The 20386-nt window shown below is 43.9% G+C and overlaps 1 protein-coding gene across 3 annotated transcripts in view; it reads left to right on the top strand.

Moving 5' to 3' along the window:
- The window catches only part of gramd2b (GRAM domain containing 2B), a 107128-nt gene that overhangs the window by 44361 nt on the left and 42381 nt on the right, over window positions 1-20386 (top strand). Inside the window, exon 1 of one of the 3 annotated variants that reach the window (XM_078214575.1) lies at window positions 20033-20239. The exons of the other annotated variants lie outside the window; for them this stretch is intronic. Within the exon in view, the coding sequence (XP_078070701.1) occupies window positions 20226-20239 (14 nt within the window). The 5' untranslated portion in view covers window positions 20033-20225. Of the gene's footprint in view, window positions 1-20032; window positions 20240-20386 lie in introns of those variants that run through there. 3 annotated transcript variants of the gene reach the window in all.

The following is a 20386-nucleotide window of genomic DNA, read 5'->3' as shown; positions in this document are numbered from 1 at the left end:
TGTAGAATACTGGTGAGAGAATTTCAAGGTGGCAACTTCAGTTAACAGTGCATATGTATTGCCACTTTCCAGTAACTTCTAGGAGAATAGCTTAGGAAATATGATTTCTCAAATTTGCCTGACGCTGGTGTCCTTGCAGTCTTCAGTAGCAGCCTGCTGTATCTTTAACTTTAGAAGTAAATCTTCAGCCAGGAACAGTAACTAGTACTCGGCTTCTGAGTGTGGAAACAAAGCAAGGGCACAGTCTTTGACAAGGGGATTAGAGCTACAACATTTGAAATGGACCTGAGACGAAAGGAGGATTTAAAGTTTGATCACTTGATGGGGAAACCTGACAGAAAAGGTAAAATGCATAGAGTGGAAGATTAACTTCTAGGGTAGGAAAATTGAATTGTAAAAAAATAAAAATGGCACTAGTTTGTCTTTTGTCTTGTATGGTTATTGGGGCAATGTTGGATCTAATTTGCCAATGATATTGTCAAATCATGACAATATTAAAGGTTCAGCCCAGTGTTAGTTGTCATCTTTTAATAAGCACTATATACTTTTGGATTTTGGATTTTTAGTAGATGTCTGCATCTAGATTAGGTAGGGCCACAAATAGAACAAAGAACAGTACAGCACAGGAATTGTCTCTTCAACCCACCAAGCCTGCTCCAGTCACGTTGTCTTATCTAGACCAATTGCCTGTATCCCTCTATTCCCTGCCTCTTCATGTGTCTATCCTGATAAGTCTTAAATGTCACTAACGTGTCTGCCTCAACCACCTCACTTGGCAGTGCATTCCAAGCCCCCACCAACCTCTGTTTTTAAAAAAAAACTTGTTCCCCCTTGTAATTATAATTTCTGCCCTGGGAAATAGCTTCCAACCGATCAGCTTATCTATGCCCCTCAATTTTATAAACTTCTGTCCGGTCACCCCTATGCCTCTGTTCTTTCCAGGCAGAACAATCCCAGTTTATTCAATCTCTCCTCACAGTTAATACCCTCCATACCAGGCAATATCCTGGTAAACCTTTTCTGTATTCCCTCTAAAGCCTCCACATCCTTCTGGCCGTGTGCTGACCAGAATTGGACACAGTATTCCAAATGTGGCCTAACCAACATTTTATACAACTGTAACATAATTTGCCAACTTTTATACTCAGTGCCCCATCTAATGAAGGCAAGCATGCCATATGCTTTCTTCACCACCTTTTCCACCTGTGCTGCCACTTTTTTTAAGGATCTGTGGACCTGTACTCCCAGATCTGTGTGTCTGTGCTCCTGATGGTTCTGCCATTTATTTTGTAGTTCCCACCTGAATTGGATCTACCGAAATGCATCACCTCACATTTGTCCGAATTAAATTCCATCTGCCATTTCTCTACCCAATTTTCCAGCCTATCTATATCCTGGTGCATGCTCTGACAAACTTCATCACTACCCGCAACTCCGCCAATCTTAGTATCATCTGCAAACTTGCTAATCGGACCAGCTTTGTTTTCTATATATATATTACAAACAACAGGGGTCCCAGCACTGATTCCTGAGGAACACCACTAGTTACAGACCTCCATTCAGAAAAACACCCTTCCATCGCTACCCTCTGTCTTCTATGGCCAAGTCAGTTCTGAATCCATCTAGCTAGTTCATCCTTGATCCCATGTGAATTAACCTTTTACACCAGCCTACCATGAGAGACCTTATTAAATGCTTTACTAAAGTCCATGTAGACAGCATCCACAGCCCTTCCCTCGTCAATTATTTTCATCACTTCCTCAAAAAACTTAGTCAAATTAGTGAGACATGACCTCCCTCGTGCAAAACCATGCTGTCTGTCGCTAATAAGGCCATTCAGTTCCAAATATTATAGATCCCATTAGTGAGACATGACCTCCCTCGTGCAAAACCATGCTGTCTGTCGCTAATAAGGCCATTCAGTTCCAAATATTATAGATCCTATCCCTAAGAATCTTCTCCAACAATTTCACTATCACTGACATCAAGTTCACTGGCCTATAAATACCCGGGTTATCCTTGCTACCCTCCTTAAATAACAGGATAAATATCTTTCAATTTAGAAATGCCAGGTAGTTGTATAAATGCATCTCACTAGATTTGTATTCTCATACTTGGTTTGTATAATATATCCTTAAATTGCAAATGAAATGCGCAAATCGGATTGTGTAGATCAACATCTGAAATTTGGAATTGTAGATTCTGATATTTCTGATCAGAATAGATTAATAAGATCAGTGCATAGGTTGACTAATAAATCTCCCAGCTGGACTCTTAAATGTACTGAGCTGTCTGCCTTCTCCACAGCCATCAGATGTCAGCTTATTTTGTTGGAAAGATTACATGTCTATTGTTTAACCTGTTACTTGAACCCATAAGCCTCTGAACTCCTCCTGCCATATCATTAACCAGCAACCAGTTGACAGAAACCTTTATTGCATCCAAATAAAAAGACATGGTGAATGGTTCTGATGCTGAAATGTCAATATCTATTTTTTGAGTTTCAACAAACCTCTATTTCATATTGGTTTGCACCATTTCACTCTGGCTTGAGACTGACAGTTCTACAAATTGGTCTGCAAGGAGCAAATATTCATAAATTTTTCTTTGACGCGTGGAATTGAAGTTCAGAGATGTCATACTATAAACAACCGAGCTGCTGTAAAGGATCTTTACTTTTAATTGACTGGTAAGATAGAATAATACAAAGAACAAAACAGCACAGGAACAGGCCCTTCGGCCCTCCAAGCCTGCACCGATCATGTGTTCCTAACTAGACCATCCGTTTGTATCCCTCTATTCCCAGTCTGTTCATGTGGCTATCTAGATAAGTCTTAAATGATCCTAGCGTGTCTGCCCCAACCACCTTGTTTGGTAGTGCATTCCAGGCCCCCACCACCCTCTGTGTAAAATACGTCCCCCGCATATCTGTATTGAACCTTGCCCCCCTTACCTTGAACTTGTGACCCCTTGTATTTGTCATTTCTGACCTGGGAAAAAGCTTCCAACTGTTCACCCTATCTATGCCCTTCATAATTTTATGAACTTCTATTAGGTCGCCCCTCAACCTCCGTCTTTCCAGGGAGAACAACCCTAGTTTACTCAATCTCTCCTCATAGCTAATACCCTCCATACCAGGCAACATCCTGGTAAACCTTTTCTGCACTCTCTCCAAAGCCTCCACGTCCTTCTGGTAGTGTGGCGACCAGAACTGGACGCAGTATTCCAAATGTGGCCTAACCAACGTTCTATATAACTGCAACATCATATGCCAACTTTTATACTCTCTGCCCCATCCAATAAAGGCAAGCATGCCATATGCCTTCACCACCTTTTCCACCTGTGCTGCCACCTTTAAGGATCTGTGTACTTGCACACCCAGATCCCTCTGTGTGTCTATACTCCTGATGGTTCTGCCATTTATTGTATAGCTCCCCCCTGCATTAGATCTACCAAAATACATCACTTCACATTTATCTGGATTAAATTCCATCTGCCATTTCTCCGCCCAATTTTCCAGCCTATCTATATCCTGCTGTATTCTCTGACAATGTTCATCACTATCCGCAACTCCAGCAATCTTTGTGTCGTCCGCAAACTTACTAATCAGACCAGCTACATCTTCTTCCAATATCACAAACAGCAGAGGTCCCAGTACAGAGCCCTGCGGAACACCACTAGTCACAGACCTCCAATCAGAAAAAGGCCCCTCCACTGCTACCCTCTGTCTTCTATGGCCAAGCCCGTTCTGTACCCATCTAGCTAGTTCACCTTTGATCCTGTGAGATTTAACCTTTTGCACCAGCTTGCCACGAGGGACCTTGTCAAGTGCTTTACTAAAATCCATGTAGACGACATCCCCGGCCCTTCCCTCGTCAATCATTTTTGTCACCTCCTCAAAAAACTCAGCCAAATTTGTGAGGCATGACCTCCCTCGTACAAAACCATGTTGTCTATCGCTAATGAGATTATTCAGTTCTAAATGTGTATAGATCCTATTTCTAAGAATCTTCTCTGACGATTTCCCTACCACGGACGTTAAGCTCACTGGCCTATAATTACCCAGGTTATCCTTGCTACCCTTCTTAAATAATGGGACCACATTTGCTATCCTCCAATCCTCTGGGACCTCACCTGTGTCCAATGAAGAAACAAAGATTTCTGTTAGAGGCCCAGCAATTTCATCTCTTGTCTCTCTCAGTAATCTAGGACAGATGCCATCTGGCCCTGGGGATTTGTCTACCTTAATGCTTCCTAAAACACCTAATACTTTCTTCCTCGTAATTGTGATTTGTTCTAACGGGTCTACACATCCCTCTGAGACACTACCAATCAACGTGTCCCTCTCCTTTGTGAATACTGATGCAAAGTATTCATTTAGGATCTCACCTACTTCCTTGGGTTCTAAGCATAATTCCCCCCCTCTGTTCTTGAGAGGTCCGACTCTTTCTCTGACAACCCTCTTGTTCCTAACATATGTACAAAATGCCTTGGGATTCTCCTTAATCCTGTCTGCCAAGGACATTTTGTGACCCCTTTTTGCCCTTCTAACTCCCTGTTTGAGTTATTTTCTACTTTCTCTGTATTCCTCCAGTGCTTCATCGGTTTTTAGCTGCCTGGACCTTATGTATGCCTCTTTTTTTTGTTGATTAGACCCTCAATTTCTCTGGTTATCCACGGCTATCGAATCCTACCTTTCCTGTCCTTCCTTTTCACATGCCTGTCCTGCAGTCCTATCAACTGCTCCTTGGACTCTGAGCTACAGACACTGAGGCTTATCAGGGAAGGGGAGAGCTATCTGGATAATGTGTATAAAGGGAAAGTCACGCCCCTTAGACTGACTAACTTAGCTGGGGGTCAGGGACAACAGGGAGTGGCTGCGGGTGAGGCGGGCAGAGGGGGGAAGAAGGCGGGCAGTGGGGGGAAGAAGGGAAGTAGTTTGCGGGAGGTAAAGTCCCAAGAACCTCAGCCCTTAAATCTGTGCAACAGATTTGAGGTTCTTGCCACCAGTGTAGATGGGAAAAATGACTGTTAGAAGGACGAGCAAACTGCCGGCAGTACCAGGGTGCGGGGTGCTGCTGCAACGGAGAAATCAAAGAGAAATGTAGTAGTAATTGGGGATAGTGTAGTTAAGGGCATAGACACTGTTCTCTGTGACCAGGAGAAGCAATACCGTAGGTTGTGTTGCCTGTCTGGTGCTCGGGTCCAGGGTGTATCATCTGGGCTGCAGAGGAATCTGGAGTGGGAGGGTGAAAATCCAGTTGTCGTGGTCCATGTAGGTGCCAATGACATAGACAAAACAGGAACTAAGGATCTGCAGAGGGAGTACAAAGAGCTGGGGAACAAATTAAAAAGCAGAACCAACAAGGTGGTAATCTCTGGAGTACTACCTGAGCCACGCGCGAATTGGCGCAGGGTTAATAGGATTAAGGAGACGAATGCGTGGCTCAAGGATTGGTGTGGGAGGAATGGGTTCGAATTCGTGGGGCATTGGCACCAGTATTTGGGCAGATGGGACCTGTATAGATGGGATGGAAATCGTTTGAATCGTGCTGGGACCAGAGTCCTAGCGAATCGTATCACTAGGGCTGTAGATAGGGCTTTAAACTAATTTATGGGTGGGGGGGAGGGTGCAGAGGTAAGAGGAACTACGAAATCAATGGTAGAGGAGAGGGAGCGAGTGCAAGTGAATGAGGGCATTCAAGTAGTTAAAGGAGTAGAGGGCGAGGGAGAGGTTGATAGCGTTTCATCAAATCGGGTCTAGATAAAAGCTGGAATAAAGACACTTTGCCTGACTGCAAGAAGCATTCGGAACAAAGTTAATGAGTTGATGGTGCAAATCAGCACTAATGGGTATGATCTAGTGGCCATTACAGAAACGTGGCTGCAGGAAGACCAGGACTGGGAGATGAATATCCAGGGGTATCAGGCATTTAGGAAGAATAGACGAGAAGGAAAAGGTGGTGGGGTAGCTCTGTTAATAAAAGATAATATCAGGGTAGTAGTGAGGGATGACATAGGCTCTAAGGAACAAAACGTGGAATCATTATGGGTAGAGATAAGGAATAGTAGGGGGAGAAAGACACTAGTAGACGTGGTCTATAGGCCCCCAAATAATAATGTTGAGGTGGGGAGGGCTATAAACAAGCAAATAATGGATGCGTGCAAAAACGGAACGGCAATAATCATGGGGGATTTCAACTTGCATATTGATTGGCTGACTCAAGTTGGAAGGGGTGGGATGGAGGAAGAGTTCTTAGAATGCTGTAGGGATAGTTACCTTGAACAGTATGTTACAGAACCGACGAGGGAACGAGTTATCTTAGATCTGGTAATGTGTAATGAGGTAGGTAGAATTAAGGATGTTCTTGTGAAGGTCCCTCTTGGGTCAAGTGATCACAATATGGTCGGATTTCTGGTACAAATGGAAGAGGAGAAAGTAGGGTTTCATACCAATGTCCTCTGTTTGAACAGAGGGAAGTACGATAGGATGAGGGCTGAATTGGCTAAGGTGGACTGGGACAGCTGAGGAACAGTGGAGGATTTTTAAAGAGATCCTTTTCAGTACTCAGCAACAATATATTCCGGTGATAAAGAAGGACTGTCAGAAAAGGGATAACCAGCTGTGGATAACGAAGGAAATTAAGGAGAGTATTAAATTAAAGACCGATGCATACAGAGTGGCCAAAAATAGTGGAGAATCGGACGATTGGGAAAACTTTAAGAAACAACAAAGAACGACTAAGAAAGCGATAAAGAAAGGAAAGATAGGTTATGAAGCTAGGCTAGCTCTAAATATCAAAAATGATAGTAAAAGCTTTTACAAATATATAAAAAGGAATAGAGTGGTAAGAGTGAATGTTGGACCCTTGGAGGACGAGAGGGGGGATTTAATAGTGGGAAATAATAGTGGGAAACGAGGAAATGGCTGAAACTTTAAATAAGTCTTTTGTGTCGGTCTTCACGGTGGAAGACACAAATAATTTACCGAATATTAACGATAGAGGGTTGGTAGGAGGAGAGGTACTCAATACAATTAATGTTACCAGGGAGGCAGTGCTTGGTAGACTAACGGGACTGAAGGTGGACAAGTCCCCAGGCCCGGATGGAATGCATCCCAGGGTATTGAAAGAAATGTCAGAGGTAATAGCGGATGCGTGAGTGGTTATTTATCAAAATTCGTTGGATTCTGGGGTAGTGCCGGCGGATTGGAAAACGGCTAATGTTACGCCGCTGTTTAAAAAAGGAAATAGACAAAAGGCGGGTAACTACAGGTCGGTTAGCTTAATGTCTGTAGTTGGGAAAATGCCGGAATCCATCATTAAAGAAGAAATAGCAGGCCATCTGGATAAGAATGGTTCGATTAAGCAGACGCAGCATGGATTCATGAGGGGAAAGTCGTGCTTGACGAACTTGTTGGATTTTTATGAAGATGTGACTAGTGCGGTTGACGGAGGGGAACCGGTGGATGCGGTGTTTTTGGATTTCCAAAAGGCGTTTGATAAGGTGCCTCACAAAAGGTTGCTGAAGAAGATTGGGGCACACGGAGTTGGGGGTAGGGTGTTAGCGTGGATTGGGGATTGGCTATCCGACAGGAAGCAGAGAGTCGGAAGAAATGGATGCTTTTCTGGTTGGCAGATGGTAACTAGTGACGTGCCGCAGGGATCGGTACTGGGGCCTCAACTATTTACCATTTATATCAACGATCTGGAGGAGGGGACTGAGTGTAGGGTAACAAAGTTTGCAGACGACACAAAGATAAGTGGAAAAGTGAATCGTGTGGAGGGCGTAGAAGGTCTGCAGAGAGATTTGGACAGGCTGAGTAAGTGGGCGAGGATCTGGCAGATGGAGTATAACGTTAACAAATGCGAGGTTATTCACTTTGGAAGAAATAATAGCAAATTGGATTATTATCTAAATGGAAAGAAATTACAACATGCTGCTGTGCAGAGGGACCTGGGGGTCCTTGTGCATGAGACGCAAAAACCCAGTCTGCAGGTGCAACAAGTGATCAAGAAGGCAAATGGGATGTTGGCCTATATCGCAAGGGGGATAGAATATAAAAGCAGATATGTCTTGCTGCATCTGTACAGGGCATTGGTGAGGCTGGAATACTGTGTGCAGTATTGGTCCCCTTATTTGCGGAAGGATATATTGGCCTTGGAGGGAGTGCAGAGAAGGTTCACCAGGTTGATACCAGAGATGAGGGGTGTTGATTATGAGGAGAGTCTGAGCAGATTGGGTTTGTATTCGTTGGAATTTAGAAGGCTGAGGGGGGATCTTATAGAGACCTGTAAGATAATGAAGGGGCTGGATAGGGTTGAGGTGGAGAGATTCTTTCCACTTAGAAAGGAAACTAGAACTAGAGGGCACAGCCTCAAAATAAAGGGGGGTCAGTTTAGGACAGAGTTGAGGAGGAACTTCTTCTCTCAGAGGGTGGTGAATCTCTGGAATTCTCTGCCCACTGAAGTGGTGGAGGCTACCTCGCTGAATATGTTTAAATCACGGATAGATGGATTCCTGATCAGTAAGGGAATTAGGGGTTGTGGGTGTCAGGCGGGTAAGTGGAACTGATTCACTTCAGATCAGCCATGATCTTATTGAATGGCGGGGCAGGCTCGAGGGGCTAGATGGCCTACTCCTGCTCCTATTTCTTATGTTCTTATGTTCTTAAAAGACTCCCACATGCCAGATGTGGATTTACCCTCAACAGCCACCAAATCCCGCCTAATCCGGCTGTAGTTAGCCTTCCCCCAATTCAGCACCTTACCCATAGGACAACACTCATCCTTTTCCATGACTGTCCGAAAGTTTACAGAATTGTGGTCACTGTTCGCCACGTGTTCCCCCACTGAAACTTTGATGACCTGACTGGGCTCATTCCCCAGTACTAGGTCCAGTATAGCCCCCTCTCTAGTTGGACTATCAACATATTGTTCCAAAGAACCTTCCTGGACACATTTTACAAATTCCTCCCCGTCCGGACCCCCAGCCCGAAGGGATTTCCAGTCGATATGAGGGAAATTAAAGTCTCCCACCACAACAACCCTATTTTTTCCGCACCTGTCCAGAATCTCCTTGCATATCCGATCCTCAACTTCCCGTGGACTGTTGGGAAGCCTGTAGTATACCCCCAGCATAGTGACTGCACCCTTACTGTTTCTGAGCTCGACCCACAGTGTCTCGTTACGTGATCCTTCCAAATTGTCCACCCTCTGTACCGCTGTAATATGCTCCCGAACCAGTATTGCTACTCTCCCACCTCTTCTAGCCCCTCCTCTGTCTCGCCTAAAACACTTATACCCCGGAATATTCAGCTGCCAGTCCTGTCCTTTTAACCAAGTCTCCGTCACTGCAAACACATCCAAGTTCCGCGCAAGCATTAAGGCTCTAAGTTCATCTGTCTTGCCCGTTACACTCCTTGCAATGAAGCAGATGCACTCCAGACCCACTGAAGTCATCCCCCCCCCCCAGATTGCTCTTCCTCTTAGGTAGCCTTGTCTTGGCCCCATGCTCATCCCCAGTCTCTACGCTTGCTGACCTATTGTTCTGATCCCCACCCCCCTGCCACATTAGTTTAAACTCACCCGAACCACACTAGCAAACCTCCCAGCCAGGATACTGGTGCCCTTCCAGTTCAGGTGTAACCCGTCCTTCTTGTACAGGTCCCATCCTCCCTGGAAGACTTCCCAGTGATCCACGAATCTGAAACCCTCCCTCCTGCACCAGTTCTTTAGCCACGTGTTCAGCTGCACAATCTCCCTGTTCCTAGCCTCACTAGCACGTGGCACGGGGAGTAATCCAGAGATTGCTACCCCAGAGGTCCTGCTTTTTAGCCTTCTACCTAACTCCCTAAATTGCTCTTGCAGGACCTCCCTGCTCTTTCTGCCTACGTCATTTGTCTCAATGTGGACAATGACGTCTGTCTGATTACCCACCCCGTTTAGGATGCTTTCTACCCGCTCAGAGACATCCAGGACCCTGGCACCAGGGAGGCAGACTACCATCCTGGAGTCTCATTCGCGCCCACAGAACCGCCTGTCTGTGCCTCTAACTATTGAGTCCCCCACTACTATTGCTCTCCTATTCTCCCCCTTTCCCTTTTGAGCCACAGAGCCCGACTCCGTGCCAGAGACCTGATCACCGTGACTTACCCCTGGAAGGTCATCCCCCCCACAGTATCCAAAACGGTATGCTTATTTTGGAGGGAACAACCCCTGCACTGACTGCTTCCTCCCCTCCCCTCTCCTGACTGTCACCCAGCTAGCTTCGCTTTTGGGTGTTACCACCTCCCGATAACTGCTATCTATCACCCCCTCTGCCTCCCGAATGATCCGAAGTTCATCCAGTTCCAGCTCCAATTCCCTAAGGTGGTCTGTGAGGAGCTGGGTGCACCTCCCACAGGTGAAGTCAGCAGGGTCACTAATGGTGTCCCTTACCATTACCGCCCACATCCTGCAAGAGGAGCATTGAACTGCCCTAACCGCCATCCTCTCCACCCAAACTCCCATAAATACAGTGCAGAAGAGGCCCATCGAGTCTGCACCATCACGCAACAAACACCTGAACTCCCATCTAATCCCACCTACTAGCACTTGGCCCACAGCCCTGAATGTTATGACGGGCCAAGTGCTAGTCCAGGTACTTTTTTAAAGGATGTGAGGCAACCTTCCTCGACCACCCTCCCGGGCAGCACATTCCAGACCATCATCACGCTGTGGGTAAAAATTTTCCCCTCATTCGCCCCCCCCCCCCCACCAAACCTAGGTCCCCTTGTGACTTGACTTCAACTAAGGGGAACAGCTGCTTCTTATCCATTCTGTCCATATCCCTCATAATCTTGTAGATCTCAATCGGGTCACCCCTCAGTCTTCTCTGCTCCAACGAAAATAACCCAAGCCTATCCAACCTCTCTCATAACTTCCATTCCAGACAGCATCCCGGTGAATCTCCTCTGCATCCCCCCCAATGCAATCACATCCTTAAGGTAAAGTGAATATAGGCTATTAAGGCATTGATGAGCAAAAAAATAGTGGAATGAATAAACAGTTGATTGACACATGGAAAACACTGGGTAAATGGATGTTCAGAAGGTTTAGAAGTGATCTACTCCAGGGGTCAGTGCTGGGTTAAGAATTTGTGAAGACAGACAGTTGGCACATCTAATATAATGTGGAGAAATAATTAATTTGGGAAAAAAACAAAGAATGAGGTATACCTGCAATTTAAAGATGCTGATGATTATAGATGAAGAACAGCACTTATAAGTTCAAATACATAGTGTGTCAAAAGTGAGTACAAGTAGTCGAATCCATAGAAAAGGACAATAGCAAGTTGTTGAACCTGCTTCAATAACGCCTCTCAAACTCCTGGCCTGCACCACTGAGAAAGATGAGGGAAGCAGGTGCATGGAAACCTATCATCTCCCAAGTCACACACCATCCTGACTTGGACATGTACTGCTTTTGCTTAACTGTGACTGGATTAAAAATAACTCGTTACCTAACAAAATTGTTGGAGTTCCTCCACCACATAGACTGGAACGGTACAAATAAATGGTCCACCAACATCTTAAAAATGACAGGGAAAGGGCAATAAATAACTTTCCCAATGGCATCAACGTCTAGACAATTGAATAAATATAGTTTTATAATTTGAAGGCATAGATGTAGAACTAATGATAAACTTGTATAAAACATTGGCCAGCCCAGTAGTTTTGTATCCCATTAATTTTTTTGTTTTGTTTTGTGGGCTACCTCCTTCCCTAGGCTGTGATGATTGTGCCTTAACTGGCTCCAGGTTTGGCTATTAGCATAGCCAATGGGATTATACCTGACACTTTATTTTTACACTGCATCTCCCCTTTGTTATCAAAAGAGTTTTTGAAAAAAATGGTGCAGTCAAAAAAATAACTCAGCCGGCTGTATGTGCATTCCGTTTTCTATTGCCATGTCTCTATGGCCATTTATACACATCACACGGTCTTGTTTACAAATGTTTGGCAATTATATGACCAAAGTCCATATCAAGCAAAAGTCAAATTCACCCAACCCATAAATAGTAAATGTTGTCACAAGAATAGACCAGTGGAAAGTACAACCTGCCAGAGATAGAGGCATCACTGTTATGTGAAATGTGTATCCTGCCAAGAACATGACCTGATCTAAACTAACAAGAATTCCATAGCATTTGTTTTTAAATTAAAAACTGTCTAAATGATGAAGAAACAGCTGGATCTCAAACACTGAAATGCCTAGTTTTCAAGTAGTAATTTTATCCCTTCAGAAGAGTAAATCAAAAATACTTACCCTGATTACTGACCAAGAGCAGCAACTATTCATTGCATTTCTGACCTTTTTATCTCTGGTTCCCAACATTTCTAGCTAGCATGTAAGCCTACATGTCATAGAATTTCAGCTTTATTATGGTTTTATTTGAATGTTTAACCTTGCCAAACCTCAGGGAGAAGTTTAACAACAGGTTAAAGTCCAACAGGTTTATTTGGTAGCAAAAGTGGCTTTTGCTACCATTTTGCTTTGTGTGGTTTTTGCTACCAAATAAACCTGTTGGACTTTAACCTGGTGTTGTTAAACTTCTTACTGTGTTTACCCCAGTCCAACGCCAGCATCTCCACATCAAAACCTCAGGGAGCCAGTTTGAGGCTGGAACTCACAGAAGCAACATGGACTAGTTTGACAGTTACAGTGGTTATGCTGTGTGACAAACAACACCTTGCATAAGCACAGCGTGCCCCAAAGTGTTTTTACAACCAATAACTTCAAAAGTACTTGAGTGCTGTAATGTAGGAACTGTGGTAACACAACTTTCTGAAACAGCAATGTGGTGACAACCAGATAATCAATCTGGTTTTGCAATGTAGTTTTCAATGCAATGGGGCGGCACGGTAGCACAGTGGTTAGCACTGCTGCTTCACAGCTCCAAGGACCTGGGTTTGATTCCCGGCTTGGGTCACTGTCTGTGTGGAGTTTGCACATTCTCCTCGTGTCTGCGTGGGTTTCCTCCGGGTGCTCCGGTTTCCTCCCACAGTCCAAAGATGTGTGGGTTAGGTTGATTGGCCGTGCTAAAATTGCCCCTTCGTGTCCTGAGATGCGTAGGTTAGAGGGATTAGCGGGTAAATGTGTAGGGATATGGGGGTAGGGCCTGGGTGGGATTGTGGTCGGTGCAGACTTGATGGGCCAGATGGCCTCTTTCTGCACTGTAGGGTTTCTATGATCTATGTTGATTGGGGGGTGAATATTGATGAGGACACCAGGGGAACACTCCTGCACTGTCATGGATCTGCCTGGTGACAGCAGTAGCATTCGTAGGGGATGATGAGACTTCCTTTTCCGATAACAGGATTAGTGGACATATACAGGTATGAATAGCTATAATCAGGAAACAGCTTATCTAAATGACTCAGGATGTCTGTGAAGGTATCCAGATGCTAATTTCGAGAGTCGCGGAGTGTGAAATACAGCCAGCCCAAATACACAAAGGCGATAATCACAGAGGAACCAGGCCATAATTGTCAACACCTTCAGGGGCAGGCTAGTTTAACATCTCTCAACTAGTGGCCAATTTAACATCTAACAGCCAAGAAGGTGACATCTGAAAGCTGGAGAGGCCAGTTTTGCAGCTCAGTCTGAGGCCATTTTAACATCCAAGACATCTTAGAGCCAAGATATTTAAACTGCCTTTGCACTAGCTTCACTAGACAGGAGAGCTGTTTCACAAACTCAATTATCTGCCTTGTATTGTGGTAATAAGCTGGATTTGACTTTTAGATTTATTTAATTTGGATGATATTTGGGAATGGGAAGTCTTAATGAGTTGGGGATTGCAGATATATTTATTTGGAACAAGTGGGTAATTTCTGTATAAACTGTGTTTAGTAGTGCATATATTTATTTGTCTTTAGTGTTGTAGTCTTAGTCGTGTGAATTTGTCTTAGTTTAATAAATAGTCTTTAATTGTTACATGATGCCTAGGCTGAATATTCTCACTTGGGGTTTCACATGACTTCTCCCCATTACAAAACTATACATCACCACAAACTATTGTTTCAAGTTGAGACACCCTCGCAGATAATATCGGTATGGCTCGTGACAGCACATTTCAAAATTGTGCCATGGGATATTTTATGTCATGATGTGGAGATGCCGGCGTTGGACTGGGGTAAACACAGTAAGAAGTTTAACAACACCAGGTTAAAGTCCAACAGGTTTATTTGGTAGCAAAAGCCACACAAGCTTTCGAGGCTCTGAGCCCCTTCTTCAGGTGAGTGGGAATTCTGTTCACAAACAGAACTTATAAGACACAGACTCAATTTACATGAATAATGGTTGGAATGCGAATACTTACAACTAATCCAGTCTTTAAGAAACAAAACAATGGGAGTGGAGAGAGCATCAAGACAGGCTAAAAAGATGTGTATTGTCTCCAGACAAGACAGCCAGTGAAACTCTGCAGGTCCACGCAACTGTGGGAGTTACAAATAGTGTGACATAAATTCTGATTCTAGGATCGCATGATAAAGACTCAGGAGGAAAAAAGCAGAAATATTTATGTGAAATAGTGTGACATAAACCCAATATCCCGGTTGAGGCCGTCCTTGTGTGTGCGGAACCTGGCTATCAGTTTCTGCTCCGCGACTCTGCGCTGTCGTGTGTCGCGAAGGCCGCCTTGGAGAACGCGTGGACCTGCAGAGTTTCACTGGCTGTCTTGTCTGGAGACAATACACATCTTTTTAGCCTGTCTTGATGCTCTCTCCACTCCCATTGTTTTGTTTCTTAAAGACTGGATTAGTTGTAAGTATTCGCATTCCAACCATTATTCATGTAAATTGAGTCTGTGTCTTATAAGTTCTGTTTGTGAACAGAATTCCCACTCACCTGAAGAAGGGGCTCAGAGCCTCGAAAGCTTGTGTGGCTTTTGCTACCAAATAAACCTGTTGGACTTTAACCTGGTGTTGTTAAACTTCTTACCATATTTTATGTCCACATACTGACAGGGCAGATAGAACATCTGTGGCTAATCTGAAAGTTAGCATCTCCAACAATGATTATGGACAAATTGTGACATTCCACAAATGTAAAACTAGCTTCTCATAGGCAAATGAGATTGTTCAGCTATGAAATTAGTATGCTGTTGAATTGGGTGTAACTTGAGTTTTTAAACATGGTGCAACTATTTCTGAAGGTTTTTACAAAGATAGGAACAGGTACAGTGTGGGATTTCTGGTCAATTTGATTTTCATATTGATTGCATTCTCAACAGTGCACCCTCTGGAGAAGCAAAGAATCACTGGGTACCTCTGGATTTCCATGTTTTTTTTCCAGAAGATGCTGAGTTTTCGTGGGGTAATGGCACCAAATGCTGATGGTATTGATGCTATTGCCATCAATTTGGCCATTGTCTTTGGCTTCTGCCACAAATTGCTTTCCTTAGCCACCTCTACCCTATCCAGCCCCTTCATTATCTTATAGGTCTCTATAAGATTCCCCCTCAGCCTTCTAAACTCCAACGAGTACAAACCCAATCTGCTCAGTCTCTCCTCATAATCAACACCCCTCATCTCTGGTATCAACCTGGTGAACCTTCTCTGCACTCCCTCCAAGGCCAATATATCCTTCGCAAATAAGGGGACCAATACTGCACACAGTATTCCAGCTGCAGCCTCACCAATGCCCTGTACAGATGCAGCAAGACATCTCTGCTTTTATATTCTATCCCCCTTGCGATATAGGCCAGCATCCCATTTGCCTTCTTGATCACCTGTTGTACCTGCAGACTGGGTTTTTGCGTCTCATGCACAAGGACCCCCAGGTCCCTTCGCACAGTAGCATTTGTAATTTTTTTCCATTTAGATAATCCAATTTGCTATTATTTCTTCCAAAGTGAATAACCTCGCATTTGTCAACGTTATACTCCATCTGCCAGATCCTCGCCCACTCACTCAGCCTGACCAAATCTCTCTGCAGACCTTCTACGCCCTCCACACGATTCACTTTTCCACTTATCTTTGTGTCGTCTGCAAACTTTGTTACCCTACACTCAGTCCCCTCCTCCAGATCGTTGATATAAATGGTAAATAGTTGAGGCCCCAGTACTGATCCCTGTGGCACGCCACTAGTTACCATCTGCCAACCAGAAAAGCACCCATTTATTCCGACTCTCTGCTTCCTGTCGGATAGCCAATCCCCAATCCACGTTAACACCCCACCCCCAACTCCGTGTGACCCAATCTTCTTCAGCAACCTTTTGTGAGGCACCTTATCAAACGCCTTTTGGAAATCCAAAAACACCGCATCCACCGGTTCCCCTCCGTCAACCGCACTAGTCACATCTTCATAAAAATCCAACAAGTTCGTCAAGCACGACTTTCCCCTCATGAATCCATGCTGCGTCTGCTTAATCGAACCATTCTTATCCAGATGGCCTGCTATTTCTTCTTTAATGATGGATTCCGGCATTTTCCCAACTACAGACATTAAGCTAACCGACCTGTAGTTACCCGCCTTTTGTCTATTTCCTTTTTTAAACAGCGGCGTAACATTAGCCGTTTTCCAATCCGCCGGCACTACCCCAGAATCCAACGAATTTTGATAAATAACCACTCACGCATCCGCTATTACCTCTGACATTTCTTTCAATACCCTGGGATGCATTCCATCCGGGCCTGGGGACTTGTCCACCTTCAGTCCCGTTAGTCTACCAAGCACTGCCTCCCTGGTAACATTAATTGTATTGAGTACCTCTCCTCCTACCAACCCTCTATTGTTAATATTCGGCATACTATTTGTGTCTTCCACCGTGAAGACCGACACAAAAGACTTATTTAAAGTTTCAGCCATTTCCTCGTTTCCCACTATTAAATCCCCCCTCTCGTCCTCCAAGGGTCCAACATTCACTCTTACCACTCTATTCCTTTTTATATATTTGTAAAAGCTTTTACTATCATTTTTGATATTTAGAGCTAGCCTAGCTTCATAACCTATCTTTCCTTTCTTCATCGCTTTCTTAGTCGTTCTTTGTTGTTTCTTAAAGTTTTCCCAATCTTCCGATTCTCCACTATTTTTGGCCACTCTGTATGCATCGGTCTTTAATTTAATACTCTCCTTAATTTCCTTCGTTATCCACAGCTGGTTATCCCTTTTCTGACAGTCCTTCTTTATCACCGGAATATATTGTTGCTGAGTACTGAAAAAGATCTCCTTAAAAATCCTCCACTGTTCCTCAGCTGTCCCAGTCCACCTTAGCCAATTCAGCCCTCATCCTATCGTACTTCCCTCTGTTCAAACAGAGGACATTGGTATGAAACCCTACTTTCTCCTCTTCCATTTGTACCAGAAATTCGACCATATTGTGATCACTTGACCCAAGAGGGTCCTTCACAAGAACATCCTTAATTCTACCTACCTCATTACACATTACCAGATCTAAGATAACTCGTTCCCTCGTCGGTTCTGTAACATACTGTTCAAGGTAACTATCCCGACAGCATTCTAAGAACTCTTCCTCCATCCCACCCCTTCCAACTTGAGTCAGCCAATCAATATGCAGGTTGAAGTCCCCCATGATTATTGCCGTTCCGTTTTTGCACGCATCCATTATTTGCTTGTTTATATTCCTCCCCACCTCAACATTATTATTTGGGGGCCTATAGACCACGTCTACTAGTGTCTTTCTCCCCCTACTATTCCTTATCTCTACCCATAACGATTCCACGTTTTGTGGCTACATCTTGAGCTGCTGATGCCCTAAGCTCTGAAACTCGGATTTTCTTTGTGTCCCTTTCCTCCTCAAGACACTCCTTAAAGCCTACCTCTGACCAGGTTTATCTGCCCAAATAACTCGGGTGGCGTGATCTTAAAATTTCTTTGCTAATGCTCCTGAGAAGTGTCTTAGGATATTTAATTTGTTGGCATTGAAAGTTCATAGAGTTTAAAATCCTCAATTACCTGAGTAAGGTATCAGATATCAGGCTACAGCGAAGAAAACAATGGGAATTGGGTGTCAGTAGACTGGTGCCTGGTCGAGTGCCTTTCAAGAACTTGTGCATATTTGGTGCTTTTCTTTTGCCTCTATCGCTGAGGGGTAACCCTGTTTCAACTAAATGCAGTAGGATGGTGTTAAAATTTCCAATGGTCCCACTAGGTGTGATTTGTTATAGGTATGTTATGAGCTAATCCATAATTTTCACCACCAGATTATCTGTTTTTCTTTTAAAAAAATGAACATTGAAGAAAATTTAAATATTGCAAAAAAAACAATTTCTTTGAAAGTGTCCTTAAGGTTGCTTTTTACACGTGCACCTGTATTCAGTGTACAAACTCGCTCTGAAACTTGTTTTTCTAGGTGATCAGTGGGCGTAACACTGCACTGTTATTGAATCCTGTTCTCCCATAATAGAAATGTTGAAAATGGATCAACTTTTGTCAAGTTTAGCTAGATGAAATGGCCAAATCTGCTGCTAAAAACCAACCCAAAAAATACTTTGTCAATGTGCATACACTTGTCTTTTAGCAATAGGTCTCACTACTGTCTGTAAAGGCACGAGTGCTGGCCAAGCCTTGTACAATAAGATCAGATGACTTAATATTTTATGATGCTCATCAAAAGAATGAGAACATTCACTAATGCAAATCAACAAAAATGCCAAAAAAAATTTTGCTCAAGGAAAATTATTTTTAATGGAGTTTAACATGCTGTCTCAGTGACTAGGCAGTAAATTACTTTTTTTAAATTGTAGTTTATTTGCTAGCTTTCTCTCCGTAAGTTAGTAGCAAAATAGAGATTCTATACCCTGACTTTCCGGGTGTTCAAGGCTTCTGGAGCGTATGCCTCAGCGGGCAGAAAATCAGACTAAACTGTTGCATTTTATGTGCATTTGTTATTTTCGAGATAGCAACAAAAACTTTTTTTTTCTCTCTTTTGTGCCAAAGGAAAATTTGCATTTATATAGGACCCTTCTCAAAACTGCAGAGCGTCTGAAAGCACTTTACTGCCAATGAAGTACTTCTGAAGTGTAGGAAACGCAGCAGCAATTTGCACACATCAAGCTCTCTCTAGCAGCAATCTGACAAGGACTGGATGATCTGTTATGATGTCAATTGAGGGATAAATATTGGCCAGGCCACAGGATAACTCCACTGCTCTTAACCATTTTGAAGCGCAGTTGCTGTTATTGTTAGATGTGTATAAGCAGGAGCTGTTCAGTGGCCAGTCGTTTTGCAGAGACATTTGTTTAAAAATAAATCTTCCTATAAAACCCGTTCAGATATGTAAAAAAACAAAATGCTGGATAAACTTGGGTCTGGCAGCATCTGTGGAGAGAGAAACCTAGTTAACATTGAATCCATGTGACTTCTTCAGTTAAATAGCCTGATTATTTGACAATTGTTGCATGTCAGCTTTTTTAAACATTCCCTTGCCCAGCTGAATTACAAGGGGGGGGGGGGGGGTTGATGGAGCAAAGAAATGTCAACTTTGTAAAGATGTTTTCAAACATTCCAAAGATGTGGGTTGGGTGAATTGGCCATGGGAAATGTGTGGGGTTACATGGATAGGGTGGAGAGCCTGAGTAAGATGCTCTGTCAGAATCGATGCAGGCCTGATGGGCCGAATAGCCTCTTCTGCACTATAGGGATTCTGAGTTTATGATTCCCTTGCCTAGCTAAATGACAAGGGCAGCGATGAAGCAAAGAATAACGGAGAAACGATGTAGAACATCCTTCTGAATAGATCTGGTCATCTTTTCCCCTCACCTTCTCCATGTGGCAGAACATAAAAACAGCTAATGATTTAAATCCAGAGCGAACGATTGACTTTTAGACCCAACCGTGTTAAATAATGATATCTTTGATTAGTTGAATGGTGAGGACTTTGTGCCTCTGTTATTTCCAATGTTTTAGAGTGTCTTTGAGGCTGTCTGGGTTTGGGACTGGAGACTGTCACTAATTCTCAGGGGAATGGGCAGTTCCTGCTGGATTGGGGGAGCACTCTTCCCACCCCCGGGGTGGACACGTTTGCCCATATTGAGTAGGAGCCGAGTGCTGCATCCTCCCGGGTAGTGAGAGCTTTCCGAAAGCAGGATGTGTGTCAGATGGTATCGGGTTACAAGCTTGCTGTGATGCAACAGTGCCTAGCATGTAGCAGGAAGTAAGAGGGATTTGAAACTTAGTGCAGGCGGCTCCTAAAGTCCCTGGATCGGAGAAACTTCAATGATCGCGGGGAGGTGGGAGTCTTTTTGTAGCTGTTGTTTCTAACATTTGCTCCGGGCGAGAGTGTCTCGGTGTAAAATTGATACAAGTCTGAGCTGCTGGAGTTTGTGCGGGGGAGGCCTGCAGGCTGACTCTAACAAATCTACATATATCGCCGGCCT

The sequence above is a fragment of the Mustelus asterias genome, chromosome 6, assembly GCF_964213995.1.
Source record: "Mustelus asterias chromosome 6, sMusAst1.hap1.1, whole genome shotgun sequence".
Taxonomy (NCBI): Eukaryota; Metazoa; Chordata; class Chondrichthyes; order Carcharhiniformes; family Triakidae; genus Mustelus; species Mustelus asterias.
This window is presented reverse-complemented; position numbering and strand designations above follow the sequence as displayed.